We start from the raw sequence: 13,392 nt of genomic DNA, 5'->3' as shown, positions 1-13,392 counted from the left end.
AACGTTTTGGTAAAGGACTCTGCGAAAATCCTGGCCACCTGTAGGTGTTTTCACAAAATAGCGACGATTATAACCAAAACTTTTAGTCATTATCTGGAAAATGGTACTCACCTCACGTTGTCTACACACAGCTAAGGTACGCACAACGTTAAGTCTGTACGCAGACAACACACCTTACAGATGTAGGTCATCTATAATCACCGTTTGGGCATCGGTCAGTGCACCTTAACCAGTGGAAGAAACTGTTATTTTCCTTTCTAAAACTTAGGCCATGTTGATCCAGTTATATGGATGACATCCACGGCCGCATCAGTTTTCGCCCGCCTCCCCCCTAAAAAATTCATATTATACTTATTCAATTCAAAATAATTCAAACTTACTTCAAATGTTAACTGAAACCCCTCTCAGTCACTTGGAATGGACCCTTCTAAATGAGTATTGTTGCCATTTTTAATTTTCTTCAGATTTATGTATAGCTCACACAGTCCAATACTGAGCTAATACTATCCCCAAGCACTGCGGCAGTAAGCTGCGAAGCGAATGTCGGGATCGTTACAGAACTAGTGCTATGGGCCTCTGTGACATGCCAAATTTATCGCGAACCTTTCACCACCATCGTCTGATTGACACCCACAGCGACCGTCCTTGACTCCTGCCCCCTTGCGGAATACCTCAAAACTGCAACGTGTCAAATTACGTGGCGTGATGAACGGACGTTCGCGCTCAGCTGACGACATCCGTCTAAAATAGGACTCCCGCATGCTACCGAACAGCTGATTCTCATGCCCTCTCTGTGCCTCCGAAACTCGATAGCGACCCAATTTGCATTATCAAGCTGGCCTGTCGACAAAGGAGAACCCACTATATTTTATGCCCAATACTAATATATTGAACAAAAATTTATCATCTTCAACCATGGAAAAACGAATTTATAGTAAAGATATCAAAGCTCACATATGTGTAGTTATGTATTGAAGCAAGGAGGTTAAAAATGATTAAAGAGTGTTGAACTCGATGCGTCAGACGTAACGTTACATCAAAACTTGTTGTCCTTACTCAAACTTGAACGAGAAAAAAATTGAAGGAAATTTGAAATCCTTCTGGCAACGTTTATAGCATTTCAGTTCGGAGAGAGAGATCATAACTTCGTGTATCCGATAGTGTTAACCGAAAAGCAAATATTTTTTCTAGGGATCAGTTTACTACTGGCATTATGCAGTGCTTATTTATGATCGCACAGAATAGGCACAAAATACAATATCAATATCCGTTTTTTTTTGTTCAGACAGTGTTAATCGCTCCATGTTTATTCCTGGCCTTACTCACTTAAGCTATGGTACTGACTAACTGGCTGACTCACTTTCAGCCAAGCAAACCCTTTGAATCCAGGAGAGGAGACTACAACCAGTCTGTATGTCAAAGGTCATGTCTCGAGCCGCTCGGTCGGTTGCCGACAGGTTAGTCTATGCAAATTACCCACATCCAACCCCAGGGGTTACGACTCGCTCTGGACAAGTACACCTCTGTACCGCGACCGTCGGGATATACCATAAAATACAAGGTAAGGCATGGTGCTATTGTGATATCCATGTGTGTAGGTTGAGTCCAAATCATTGGATCTGTGCGGCTATGTTTGGAACTGCAGAATATTTGTGGTACTACTGAATATATTTCCGCATGTGTGTGTGTGCAGGAGCTATATCCTTATCAGCGCAATTTGTCTGCTGTCTGCTTTAAATACAGGAACAAGAATAAACGGGTGAGATCACTGTTGATCACTTATGGGGGCATAGACTTGGTTTTTGCTGAATTCACTCTAAAGAAGCGCTTGTTGGTAAGAAAAAGAAGGGAGTTGCGTCATATGGCAGGGTGTTGTGTGTAAAGCAGTCATGTGTGTATAACAGATTAGAAATAGCTCAGCCGGTTGGACGGTATGATCAGAGGGAGGGCACTGGGGTGTCCCTTCCAAGCCTTTTGGATTTGTACAAATATAAACAGCCTCAAGGACTGTCTGGTGCCCTTACTAGTACAACAGTACACTATAGTACTAACTACAGGCTAGCTATACGTTCTATACACCATTCGTACGTACTTCTGAACTGGCTGCAGTCAAAAAATAGTAAAGCGTTGTACTACAAATACAGTAGACGATTGAAATAGAAACTTTGTTTTCAGACTAAAAACAACATAGCGTAGTACTACAACTACAGAAGACGACTAAAAACTTTGTTTATTCTTAATTCAGTTTTTAAAACCAAAATGGTACATGTCGTTATAGTTTGATTTATCGCCTCTAAGGAATGGTAGCGCTAAGTAGTTATGAACTAATTATCAAGTGTTGGATAGAGTGCCAAGTAAATGTTTACATGTTACTTTTTGTTTACTATTGCTGTTTGTTTATGGCATCCTGGTGATAAGGGGATTAACGCTGCCCCAGGATTCAACTTTGCGTTGTCAATGTTTTGTCTGAAAAATGGCGCCCTTTCTCAATTGCAAGCAATGGCAAAACATCTGAGAGACATTGAAATATTGTATCCTAAATCCATTCACACATACGACAATATTAGTATGGCCTCATCTATCGCATGAACCACATCAATGCGTTTATATGTGTGTGTTTATAAACATTTTATATTGTGTTTATCAACAATGTAAATATGATATCTGCGGGGTTGTACAATCAAGTATTATGTCTAATCTCTGTAAAAGTCAATAGAGCGGGTGACATTTCATCGCAGACAAAAACAGTGTCTTAAATCCAATTTCTTTTGAAAGGATTTATTCCCCTTCTATGTCCTTAGCGGGCATGTTTGCAGGCGCCTTTAAGGTGGTGACTTGAAGGTTTCTTCTGTCGCAAAGGATAGCTGCTGCGAAGCTGTGGGTTTTATCTCACAGCTTTTCAGACAAAAGCACTCGTTATTACGAAAGCACTCCTTCGAAGCTGGAGAGTCGCTTATAAGCAAAGGGGAAAATGCTGTGTTTTTGGTCATCTGACCGACCCAGCGAAAGAACAAACAAACAAAAACTGCCAGCACTAGCGATTTTGGGGGTCAACCTCTGCTGGCGAGGTCCATCTGTCTGAGTGGCGAAAATGTGGTGGAATCATTTGCCAACATGCTCTGCACATTTCTGGTGCACAAGAAGTGTTGCGTAAAGTTTTATAGAATGTTAAAAGTGGATAAAGTTTATTGCCAGAGAGCTGTACACGATATATTGCATTATCAACAATAATTAAGGCATAAGGAAGCAATGAACGCAGTAATGCTCGTTTATTCGAAGAACTTACGACTACAGTAACATAGATAGAATGACTGAAACTTTTCTATCTGCTATATATAGATGAGAAATTGCTCGTTTGACATTCATAGGGCGATGTTTCAAAAGCAGGGTCTTCACTCTAAGCTACGTAGTACGTAGCTCTATTGAGCCACCTTCTAAGGTTAGGGCAATACTTTCAGCCACTTCATCCATTAAGATGATACGACCTTCCCCTAAACTTCAAACAGGAGTATGTATAGCCTGGAGCTTTACGACCAAAAGGTCGTCTGCAACTTACAAGTCAAACTCCGGAAAGGTCTAGGTCATGCAAGATTTGACCAGTGGCCATGTTTAAGGCAACTTGTAGAAAAAAAATCGATCTTGACCATTCCTCTTTGCTTCTCATCCCATATTTGCATGTCGTTTTTTATGAAGTTTTCGAGGATTGGCTGTGCGTGAAGGGGGTATCTCACCGGCCTCAGGTTCGTACGTTGGTGGCGTAGCAGCGTTCTAAAACATAAAGATCAAACCTATGATCCCCTTCGTGTTGACCTTGTGCATTGCTTTAATATCTGTAGATCTACTATCAAAATATGACATTGAAATTACCGGTATCCTGATGTATTATAGTTTTGCATGGCTAAACTGCATTTAAGCTCGGATCGGGAAAAGAATGAAAGAATGAGTATCTTCATAAAAGAATGAATACCAAGTACATACCTGCCATTTTTTCATATCCGTAATTGGAAGCACAATATCAATTTTCCCAGGACATACATGATGGTAAATGTAAGGCTATGGGAGAGATATTTTAGGCATGTTTGACTTAATCTAGGATTATTTTACGTACCCCTTTCAAAAACTCTCCAGAATATCGCCTTATGTACAATGTACTCTCTGGGTGTTTTTGACGCGTTTTTTTTTTCCGTTTTTATCGGGCTTTAATTTTATCGGGCTATCGGGTTCTCGTCATGTCTCGTCTGGCCGCGAACGGTACAGGATAAAGAACGGTAATCTCCAAGCAGATCCATGACAATGGCATAAAATAGTACCTGGCCAAGGAGTGTAGTCAGCCAAAATGTGTTCATTTACCTTGTAATGAAACACACCCCTAAGCCGGCTTCGCTCCTCTGCCAGCTTTTGTTATTATCGTATGCTACCGTAGGATCTAATTGGAGATTAAGAAAATGGTACAAATAGAAAGCCTACCAAAACACCTAAATGAATATTTAAAAAACAGCCGGAGCCGAACATCTGCTTGAAGTCTGATGTTCACGGTGGCTGCCGCTGCTGAATCGCCGTTATTTAACATCTGCAAATATTTGATGGCCTTGGCAAACACGTGCGCTTCCTTCGCCGGCACTTTTTATCCCAAGTTAAAAAGTTTTCTCCAGATGTGCAACAGATCATGGACATTACAGAAGTGTTCTTGGACAGATTAATCTGCTGGTCCAATCTGATTTGATGTCACAAAGTTGGATAAGAAAAACATTCGTGTTTCTTAGATAGTTAGACTCAAAATTATTTTATATCTGGGTATAAACATATCATCAAAATCTAATGAACTGCAGGGAGAAACCGAAAGAAGAACATTTCTTTTGCTAGACATTTTGGGTCAGGGAAGAATGATATAAAGAGCTTGGTGGTACTCAAACGAACAGTTTATGAGAAATGTTCAAGACAAATGTTCTTGCAATGAGAAATATTATAAACTATTTCATATGAACTTGGATATTTTAGGAAACAATACAATATTATTGTTTTCCGTCTTATATCTTATATCTACAAACGATATGGTCGTCACATTGATTGGTCTCTATTCCCTGTAACCGCCATAAGAGGACAGACAAGTCGCACGAGGTATGGACTGAATGCACAAATCGCATAATTACACGCACGAATGACAGACGCTAAAAACGTCAATCAACCGTGTAGGGGAAACAAAAGATGTATGCATGACAAATCCGAACACCTGTTTAACACCTGTATACATTGTAGATCAGTCACACCATCATACTTTATGGCAAAGTGCTGCAGAACCAACTTTGAATAATTATTATCTTTTACATTGATTGATTTGCTTCGTTCAATCACCAGAAACTGTATATATAAAGGAACTTTTTCTCCGACTCTATCAAAAGTACCTATTGTTACCGACACAAACAACTAGTATAACCGTAGAATGTGTAGGGGGTCAGTTCTTATAAAAGTCACGATGCGATTCGATATGATAAACATGAATTTACTTTGTTTGTTTACAGTCTACTTGAAAGGGAAACAAGATGGCGGCCGATGAGAAGTCCGCCATGACACCTGATGATGACGCAGAGGTCAAACCGAAGTTGACCTTGCGGGAGAAGCTGTGTTACGGAGTGGGCATGCTCACGGGTCCGATGATGATTGACGTGTTAGGCATCTACTGTAACGTCTTCTTGGTGGAAGTGGCTCAGGTAAGAGTTGTGTATAGGAAAGATGGATGTTACCGGTGTATAATAACTTTGGGGTCCTTAGTCCTTAGGATCCTAGGACTATTCCGTAAGCCAACATCAAAATACCAGCCAATCATGTTGCACCTTGACCGTTAGCGGCGATGTAATTGGCTAGTAACTTTCCCTCCAACAACACGAGAGTATCTGATTGGCTGACGATCTGACTAGTACTAGTAGGCATCCTTCCATCTTTCCAGATGATGGTAGCGCTCTGTATCAGTACTATTCATATGTAATAAAAGGCACGGAACGACAGTAGCTTCTGTTGCACTTTTAAGCGAATAATGACTCACCTTTTTTTTCTTCTCTAGATTCCACCACTCTTTGTATCGGCTATTGTTTTCACCAGTAGGTTTTGGGACGTCATCGCCAACCTGATTGTCGCGAAACTTATCGACAAGACCAACACAAGATGGGGACGGATGATGCCCTGGTAATGTTTTATTTTTCTCCAATCTCCACATTTTAACCACTCACTCTGGATTAGCCACAGTTTAACGCATTTTCATAGGAAAAGATATGAATAGTAACCTTTGCTGAAAACAGTCATTGGAGCACTTTGTAATAGATAAAAGATAGATGATAATCAAATGTCATGAAACCGAATTTCAACATATTGGGTCCTTTCTGTGACTAATATGAAATACATAGAATATGAAATACAATATCAAATACAAACATGAAATCTAAAGAATATGTAAAACCTAGAAATCAAATACATTCAATGGTCATTGCTGAAAATAACACGTACCATATTTGGTCACGACTCGTACACAGGGTCCTGGGAGCGGGCATCCTTCTCGTTCCCGTGTACTTCCTGTTGTGGTACGTGCCGGATTTAGGGACGAACGGAAAAGTTGCGTACTACTTTGTCCTGTACCTGGCCATGGTGCTACTTCAAACGGTAAGTCACGTGATCCATCTTTGGTGTTATCTTCAACCAGATATTTGAAGGCAAAACTGTAACATTAACATTTTTCTATTTTCTTGTTTTCGAAATGGAAGTGATATCCAGTAATTCTAACCCTTATTTGTCTTGCAATTTGGGAATACGATGTGAAATTGACTCATGTATGTGTGCATAATATGTTTGACCATGCTTCTTCTATCACGCATGACCTCATTGAAAAGCAACCAACTGGTGAAATTGAGTTTTCTTTTATGAATAGATACATGAATAGACAAGCTATGAGATAAGAAATAACTCTGCAAATATGAAGATTAAGATAGAATGTTGGGATACATTTGTCCAGAGTTCCTATCATTCTTTCAATTATTTTTCCTTCCGTATATTGTGAAACTATTTTGTATATGTTTTGCCTGTAGTCGCATAACGTTCCGTACCGGACCTTGGCCATGTACATGAGTGAGGACCCGAAAGAAAGAGACGCAGCCACGCTTTTCAGTAAGTCTTTCTGTCCGTCTGTCTGTCTGTCTGTCTGTCTTTCTCCCATTCTCTCTCTACAAAACTACAGTAATGCCTTTGCTCTATCAACACATACATGTATGATATACATTAAGTATGTCAAACATATCTATTGAAATGCTAGTCAACATTGTACCTTAATTGTAGTCTAGATGACAATCTGTAGATGCAGATATATACTTTAAAAATGACACACGTGAACATTTGTGGAAAAAAAACCCTAACGTTTTGTATCTGTATGGCCGGTATACAAGATAAGGCTTTTGTTTTGAATTTTGTCCACTGGACGCATAATGAAGGTGTACAAAATGAGGGATCATAGCTAGTATGTGTCTATCATGAGAGTAAATCGCAGTCTTGTATTACTGCATTTTCTGCATTCTACATTGACTTTTACTAAGATGGCATTTTTGTGATTGTACAGGATCACTGTTTGAGATGGTTGCCATAGTAGCGGGTGTGGCCATCCATGGACAGATAGTGGCAGCGTTTGACCCCAGGCTGGAGCAGTGTAAGAACATCACTAACGGCAACAGTACCGTCACGTCACACTCACTAGAGAAGGCGGTAAGTTAATGATGTCATAATACCCCTGTCACATTATCAACGATCTTCGGGCGCCTTTCCGAGCTTTCGACAACAAAAAGCCATCTCTTCGATGGGCTGACAGTTGGTTAGAAGCCACGCCCCTAATACCCGTATTCTGTGGCTGAATTGTCAGGGGTGATATCGTTAGGCTTTGCCGCGATTTTCAACCCTGAGTGTGAGGGTGCGGATCCCATGCAGCTGATGTTGCATGATGTTTTCACCGGTCCTTTTGAATGTTGGGAGATGCAGCGGTGCACTATGGGCCTTTCACATCGTCGAGCGGACCACATGTGCCGCATACGAGTTGACGATGTCATAGAAATGATGTTGTTTCTCAAGTGGTCGTGCTTCTCATAGTGCCCTGTGCCTACCAGTATGCGAAGGGATCCGTGAAAACGCCCAAAGATGCCTGTCTGAGTGGGATATGAGAGGGTCCGTACGAATCATTTTTGTAGAGATTCTAGATCTGCTATTGAGACAGCCTCTGTTTTCCTCCACAGGAGACGGGCTATCTGGTAGCGGCAGGTTCGCTCTGTGGAGTTGCAATACTGGCCACGGCCGCTGTGGTGTTTGGAGTCAGAGAGAGAAAAGGTATGTAGGACTTTGAACTTGAAAAATCGGCAATCAATAATAACTTTGCTGTGATAACTTTAAAAAAAGTATCAGAATATGTCCTACTAAAATACTAAAATATTTACGCAATGAATTTATGAAAATTGGTAACCGTATTCTGTAGTATGATGTTCCATTCTTAGACAAGAAAGAAGTTGATAATGATAGAGAATATGATCGCTGCAATACTGATGAATCGTTAATCAACGTCATGCGAGAGAAAATCTAGGTCTTCGTCAGGATCATTTAAAGGTTCCTCAATTGCCATCTGCGCAATTAGCAAGTGGTTCGGCAACATTCCTCAAAGTTTTGATGAACCAGTATTTTAAACTATATCTATCTATAACTGTCAAAACACATTTCTTTGATATTTCAATGGAATTTTGCATCACAAAATGCATATATATGCTTGTGTAGATATAGTCCAGGAGCACGCGGACGCCCCTGACGAACCCTTCATGAAGAGCATGAAGGAAGCGATAACATTCCGGCCTAATGTAGACTGCCTGGTGGTGTCCTTCTGCTTTGAAATGGCCATGCTGGTGAGTACAAGAATAGTGTGACTTCATTTCGCAGTAGAAGTAGGTAATAGGCGCTTGTGGTGTTTTAACTGTTGAAACAATCATGGGAAAGCAACAGAAGACGAGTATATATATTGCAAGTGTGCTGAGTCCACAGTGATACCTCACCGCAAACACCACACATATAAAACCATCGTGAATATTTTGCTGGTCCCGAAACACGTGAACATATATCAGCTTCGCTCATCACTCGGTGGTTTATTAGGTGGTTATAGGTCACTGGTCTGACATAACATGTCTTAAACACTGAATCAAAAGCGCGCCACAATTATTTGGTTGTAATCATATGTACGGTAAACGTTTTCCTACATTTCAACAAATTGAGATAAATAATTGCATACATATGAAGAAATTTGTTGTATTTTTCAGACTCTGGAGGGAACGTCAGCCTTATTCGTGCAATACTCACTGGATCTGGTGGACCATGTGCAGAACGTTCTACTGGTTTTTGTGGTAAGAAAGAAAAGATTCTGAAGCATCTGCTTGATGTCAAGAAATACAAAAAAAACGTCAGTGGTAAATAATCTACATAATACGTTTCCTGTCCATATATTACAGTATATAGCACCTCTCTAGAGAAGTTGATGACTGTCTTATCTGTTTACCTTGTTCACATTTACATTCTATTCTCTTGTTTATTTCAGATATCCGTCGTTTTCTTCATGCCTGTTATAGACGTATTGGTCGAAAAATTCGGAAAGAGAAAAACGTTTATGGTTTCTTCTTTGGTAAGTTTAATTCCGTTTTGCTTCCTTCCATTTTACGTCGCACCTCTGTACAGTACTGTTCAAATTATGACAACAATAAGTATAACATATGTGATCTGCTCCTTTTCCAGGTATCTATCCCACTGTACATTGCGTGTCAGTTCCTCCCCGCCCGGAGTGTAGCAGCGACCTATCCCGTGGTCATTCTGTTGGGATTCATTGGCGCTTCCCCGGTATTCATCCCGTGGTACGTATTCTCCCTACAAGTACATCGTGTTTCCCATTTATGTAAATTAGTTCAATTTATGCAAGTTATTGTTTTGGGCTTGTCTGCCTGTGTGTGCCAGAAATAGCATTCGTCTGCTATTAACAAAATGCAATATGTAGCGTTGTCATATATCTTTACTGATGCTATATTAGTACTGATACTACATAATGCCTATTTATGCTGATATATGCCAATTATTGTATTGGGCTTATCTGTCTGTTTGTGTATGTCAGTGTGCATTTGTCTGCAATTTCCAGTATGTAGTGTTGCCATGCATCTTTACTGATGCTATATTATTCGTCAGGGTCTGGATAAAGTCTGCCATCTCCCACTCACCCACCTTGTTTCTAACGGATCATAGTTTGGCTGACTTCATGGCTAACATGACATCATGAAACAAACATTTATGACGTTCACATGAACTTTGACACTTTTATTGACTTCTCTACACGCCCTATGTGATATCTAATTAAATTACCAGGCGGGTTTATAAATTATCACTGCCTTCTTTAACGACAAGGTCCAAGTTTTATCATCATTGATTTCCTGGTAATCCTCACGTCGCATGTGTATTTTTTTAAACCACCCTTGTTCCGTCCAGGACGATGGTGACTGACGTGGTTGACGACTACCGAGTGAAGACGGGGAAGCAGCTGGACACCATCTTCTTCAGCCTGAGCCTGTTCGCCTTCAGACTAGCTGCTGCAGTCGCGCTGGGACTCACCGCCATCGCCTTAAAGTAAGACTAGGATTAGCACGAAAGTTCATCTGTGTTGATATAATTCATATTGAAGTTTTTCAACTGTCGTACAACACAAATTTTGCATCTATGATTCATTACTTTACGTTGAGTCACGTGTCTCCAAATCACGTGCTCAGAGTAATTGAATCATAACTCATGAAGAAGGTCGATGTAGGTGCGACCGAAAATTCGAGGTGAGCAAAATTTGTGTTGTAAGACAGTTGAAGAACTTCAACATGTAAGACTAGGATGTTTTTTTATACATGACTAGATAAAGGATAAAGGTTGAAACTGCCATGGCCGTGTAGAGGAAAAGCTGGCGCAGTGGGTTGTCTTGGGCACCTTACTACCTCCCCGGCCCATGACATGTTTATGCATCTCAGTTGAGTGGTCGGCAAAGTCCTGTTGAAAGTTCTTTTCCAAGTCCAAGAAGTCTAGTCATACATATCTACCCCATGTAATATATGACAGCTTTTCCAATTTTACATCTGATTCGTAAACGGCTGTATCATCTTGTGTAGAAATTGGCAGAATGTTTTGGGTTATGATTCCTGTATGAATGGATGAAGACATTTCACAAATTTTGACACATTGGATGATATAACAAAACACAAAGTTGATAGTTAGTACAGTAGCTGATATCAGATAAATTCAGCTTCTGGTCTTTTCTACTCATGGAGACTATGTACACGTCAGATCTTTTTATCTCCATCTTTATTTTATCGTGTCTTTGCAGAATCGGCGGCTACATAACAGGCTACTGTGTTCAGCCTGCCGAAGTGGGCTTTACGTTGAGATTACTCATGTCCGTCGTCCCTACGGGCCTCACGCTGATTGGTCTGGTCTTCCTCTGGCGTTATCCAATCACGACAGAGAGACAACAGAGAAACAAGGTGGCCCTGGAGGAGATGTGAGTGAAGCTGATGTATTGTAGACATGCAATACAGAGATTTATTCCTTGAAAATGCAATTTTTTTCTTCCGTCAATGTGATCTTTGACATTTCTGGTAAATCCTGCTGCATCATGTGGACTTTGTACTACTCAATATTCGCTAATTAATGATATGTTGTTCCTAACTGCAGGAAAAAAGCAAAAAATCAAGAAGAATTCAAGAACGGCAATCTTCTTGCAAACGGCGAGAAACAGCAAAGGCAACGTCTTCTCCAGATAGACAGTATTATAGACGACATAGACGAGTCTGTCAGGGATACGGATTATGACGGCGACTTTGCCCTGTCTTCGGACGTGGATCTATCTCACCTGGAAGACTCGGCAAGAGACACGGACTACGAGACAGACTTTGGCTTAGCTTCTGACGTAGATCTCACTCTTCTAAAGAACTGCAAGGAGACAACGTTGTAACATAAAGAAACCGGATATTTCGTGTTTTTTTTATATAAAGCAAAACAAATCATTCCGATGTTTGCATTGTTTTACTTGTATCGGGTGCAATGACGTTATGTGTAACGTCCTTGTTATGCTAGTAATGTTTTTTTCTTGGGAAGGAAGAAATTTGTGTTACGATTAAACTTTTGTAGCATGACTCCTGTAGTAGGGAACAGTGAATTCCATTGGGTAATACTAGTAGTAGTCGTTTTCCTTGTACATTTGTACAGATATGTTACTTTTGTAGAAGTGTGCGTGACAAAGATATGGTTCCTGAAACCGGTTTAAAGAAAGGCATACAGAACAAAACTACTTCGTTCCAACTGGGTAATGCTAGTACATGTAGTAGTCATTTTCCTAGTATAGGTATGTTATTTTTGTAAAAGTGTGCGTGACAAAGATATGGTGCCTGAAACTGAAACGGTTAAAAGAAAGCCATACGGACTACTACAACTACTTGGCACAATATTCGTTCTCTCTCACTCTCTCTTGCTTCATTGCAAGTGCTCATTTTGTGCGACGTGTGTTCCAGCGCACGTAGCACCACCACCTTTTAACCCCATGAATATAATTTCCTGTAGGTTGAACGCAAGGTCCACGCAACCGTTATCACCATGGGGATCACCTAGAGGGGGGTCAATCAGAAAATCCTGTGTATCACAGGCCGTTAAGGCCTTTTTGCTGACTCGTGAAACAATATAAGACTAAAGGCTGGCATCCGGATTGCGTAGGCGGTCCAACCAGTCAAGCAATGCGATCCAAGCACTCTTAAGGGCTCAAAACGTTCATGTTTTGCGTGAGCGAATCATTTGTGTGGCTAACTTTGAACTGATTGTATGAACATCTAGGCCCTGGTAAAGTTTATGGGAATCATTTGGCTTGCAGGACCAAGTATGGTTGTCTTGATTTCATCTGTATGTAATGTACCTCTGATCTCTATGTAAAGCGTTCGTTTATCATTCTGCTGTACCTTTGATTCAGCATCCCCAGCAAACATGAACTATTTCCTTCTAATCAGGCGGTACAAATACGAAAAAAGGTGTAGACGGGAAAATCATTCGGTTGCAGGACTTGCTGGCGGGCTAACTTGCTTCCTTCATAGCAAAAACACTATAGCACAACCTACTTTGATAGATATGCCGGTGGGTGTTGTAAACTTTGCTACATTTACTAGCTAACCTCTAGAAGTGCAAGGTCGCAGCCATTTCACAGTAACTGTAGAAAGGCACGTGGAATATGGAACGAAATCTCAATTTTTAAAATGTAATTCAGAACGGCTGGCCGTTTCCAAAATCATATCCAGTTGCTTGAGTAATTACTATTTGGCGTAATTC

General features: G+C 40.5%; 1 protein-coding gene across 1 annotated transcript; it reads left to right on the top strand.

Annotated features, from left to right (window-relative positions):
* Positions 1–1,360: 1,360 nt before the first annotated feature.
* LOC118426504 (sodium-dependent lysophosphatidylcholine symporter 1-B-like) lies at positions 1,361–12,216 on the top strand. The gene is made up of 14 exons (XM_035835951.1): positions 1,361–1,561; positions 5,520–5,708; positions 6,059–6,180; positions 6,525–6,651; positions 7,074–7,152; positions 7,598–7,740; positions 8,262–8,352; positions 8,791–8,915; positions 9,324–9,407; positions 9,599–9,682; positions 9,793–9,908; positions 10,531–10,668; positions 11,408–11,581; positions 11,755–12,216. Exons 2-14 carry the CDS (start codon positions 5,541–5,543, stop codon positions 12,032–12,034), a joined length of 1,731 nt encoding a protein of 576 aa, XP_035691844.1. The 5' UTR covers positions 1,361–1,561; positions 5,520–5,540; the 3' UTR covers positions 12,035–12,216.
* The last annotated feature ends 1,176 nt before the right edge of the window (positions 12,217–13,392 follow it).

The sequence above is a fragment of the Branchiostoma floridae genome, chromosome 11, assembly GCF_000003815.2.
Source record: "Branchiostoma floridae strain S238N-H82 chromosome 11, Bfl_VNyyK, whole genome shotgun sequence".
NCBI lineage: Eukaryota > Metazoa > Chordata > Leptocardii > Amphioxiformes > Branchiostomatidae > Branchiostoma > Branchiostoma floridae.
This window is presented reverse-complemented; position numbering and strand designations above follow the sequence as displayed.